Source organism: Limulus polyphemus, unplaced genomic scaffold, assembly GCF_000517525.1.
Source record: "Limulus polyphemus unplaced genomic scaffold, Limulus_polyphemus-2.1.2 Scaffold58, whole genome shotgun sequence".
Lineage (NCBI taxonomy): Eukaryota > Metazoa > Arthropoda > Merostomata > Xiphosura > Limulidae > Limulus > Limulus polyphemus.
In genome coordinates this window covers 317,724-320,194 of record NW_013665668.1, presented here as the reverse complement: position 1 = coordinate 320,194, position 2,471 = coordinate 317,724, and the positions used below count along the sequence as shown (strand labels likewise).

General features: G+C 30.9%; 1 protein-coding gene across 5 annotated transcripts in view; it reads right to left on the bottom strand.

Moving 5' to 3' along the window:
* LOC111087037 (cation channel sperm-associated protein subunit epsilon-like) overlaps positions 1 to 2,471 on the bottom strand; it is a 55,264-nt gene that overhangs the window by 20,352 nt on the left and 32,441 nt on the right. For all 5 annotated transcript variants that reach the window (XM_022392230.1, XM_022392224.1, XM_022392212.1 and 2 more), the window contains one exon: positions 641 to 675. In XM_022392230.1, coding sequence (XP_022247938.1) covers positions 641 to 675 — 35 coding nt within the window. The remainder of the gene's footprint in view (positions 1 to 640; positions 676 to 2,471) is intronic.

Below are 2,471 nucleotides of genomic sequence, written 5' to 3'. Positions count from 1 at the left end.
ACACATGGCTTGTGTATAGTGTATATATACATATATATTATTCATACCTTCGGTGTATAGGACGCAAGCAGATTTTAACATCAAATTTTGAGGTAAAAAAGTGTGTCTTATACCCCGAAAAATATGGTAATATGTTAGTTTAATACATAGTTTTACCAGGTTCTGCAGGATTTATTCTGATTTAAATACTTTGTACTTAATCATTTGCAACTATTTACTTAAACAGTTAAATACTGAAAAAAATTAGTTATTAACCTCAGAAACTAGGATGTACATGTTATTCTTGTATATCTGACAAATGACATTTAATAAATACCTGAATACTTAAACATACATTTACAGAAAAATGTATTATGAATAGTATCACATTATAAATTCTATTGGAAAAATTATAACCTATATATCTGAAAAGCTTTTATTGTGGTCAGGAATGTTCATCATAATACTAAAACAGTTCATTATATGAGAGCTACATGCTAGATTTTCTTTCTGGTATGACTATGTTTACTACAATTATATAAAAAAAAAAAAAGAATAAAGAAAAACCTTTCAAATTAACAGCTGCTTTACACTATATGTTATTCATATACATAAATATATATATAAATACTATTAAGGAAAAACATATCTCCAAACTTACCTCTGTAGCTTTTTATGTCCTGTGATAAAGAATTCCTAAAAGTAAATGACACAAAGCTATATGCATAAATTAAATACATAGTGAAAACAGAAATTGAAAATAACCAACAATTAAACCTAAATTTACTGGATTAAACATGTTGATGTTCACAAACCTTAGCTAGTGACACAAGATATTTTAAAGCTATTCCAATTGAGTTGGCCTGGTAACAACAAGCAGCTGAAAGAACTGGTAACAAATAAAAAAATGTAAAAGATATATATCTATATTAATAGATGCCACTTAAGTGTTTTTTTTAAGTTTAGTTACTAAACTAGGTTATATGGCTACAAGCATAAAAGGTATATCAATCTTTTCATAACTGTACAAAACACACACACACACACTGACTCAATCCTAAAAGTTGGATTATAGATTTTCTGTGACCATACATTGTATATAAACGTTATTAAACTAGACATATTTTTGTAATTCATTAAAATTGTTTTCATATCTTTGACTTGTACTTTTCTAAAAAAAACAACTTTCAAGTATCTTTTTCATACAGAAATAATGCATTTAGCTAGCTGTGAATTTTCTTTGGTAACAGAAGTGCTAAAAGTTAAGGAAGTTTATTTCTGCTGTTCAGTGTGTCAATCATAATAATAGGCAACAGGACCATTCTAAGAATCACTTCTACAATAACCTAAATATGGCTTAAAGGTTTTGAAATTAAAATATACATCTGGCTTTAAACAATTGATGTAGTGTTGTTCAACTAAGTTCAGAAAATTTATATTTTTTGCTTTCATGATGCTAACCCTATATGTATGCCATATGGATAGATACATTAAAGAGTTCTATAGGGTGATTTTAACGAAAATCCATATTTAAAATAATTATGTCTTTAAAACTGTTTGTCTTGGGGGAAATATATTTACAAGAGAAACACTGATACTCATGATTGTTCTTCAAGAGATTTTGGACATGATACAGGGTGTTTCAAAAACTGTCACAGAAGGTGTTCAGAATGCTATCCATCATTCTCAATAAGCATGTCAAGACAATATCTAAATAAAGCTACTATGTGCATCATTTGTTCTATGCAGTGTTCACTGATCCTTGTAATATCTTACACATTGGCATACATTTTACTAAAATCACTAATATTATACTATTACGTCTCCGTTTGTTAATTAACTTTCCATAACTTCGTTCCGATGAAACTTTAGCGACACAAGTCCTTACTTAATAAAACTGGTTTATTCTTCCTGAATATAACTTCACGATACACTTGATTTCAACAGTCGCGCTAAAACAAACGCTATAACGAACGTTAACTTCAACAATACTTTCTCACTGCAGATCAATTACACACTACCTACACACACATTGTTGTCCTGTCACATTGTCACCCTCTTATATATACCAGACTACCCTATATCTACTAATCTCCCGACAATTCACGAAGGTACAATATATTTCCAGAAAGCAGGGGGCGTGACACTAGTCACGTGACCTCGCTGACGCAACACTGCCCCCTCCTTAATATTGTTCGGGACGAACAATAACCACATACAATAAACCAATAACAATTAATAATAACTTAATTAAATGTACAGAATTACAAACACAAAATTACAATTCAACAAAGTCTCTTAATTTTACAGGACGTATCTTCTTCCGTACTGGTCTCCGTCTCGTTGGCTTGTGCTTCACGTGGGGTTCATCTGCTTCCTCAGGAAATGTCCTATCATCGATAACAGTCCCATCAGTGGTAGTAACTTCATCAAGAGCTTCATCGTTCTTTCTCAAAACTGGGTAGAGTTTCTTCTTCGACTGTGGCTTCTTC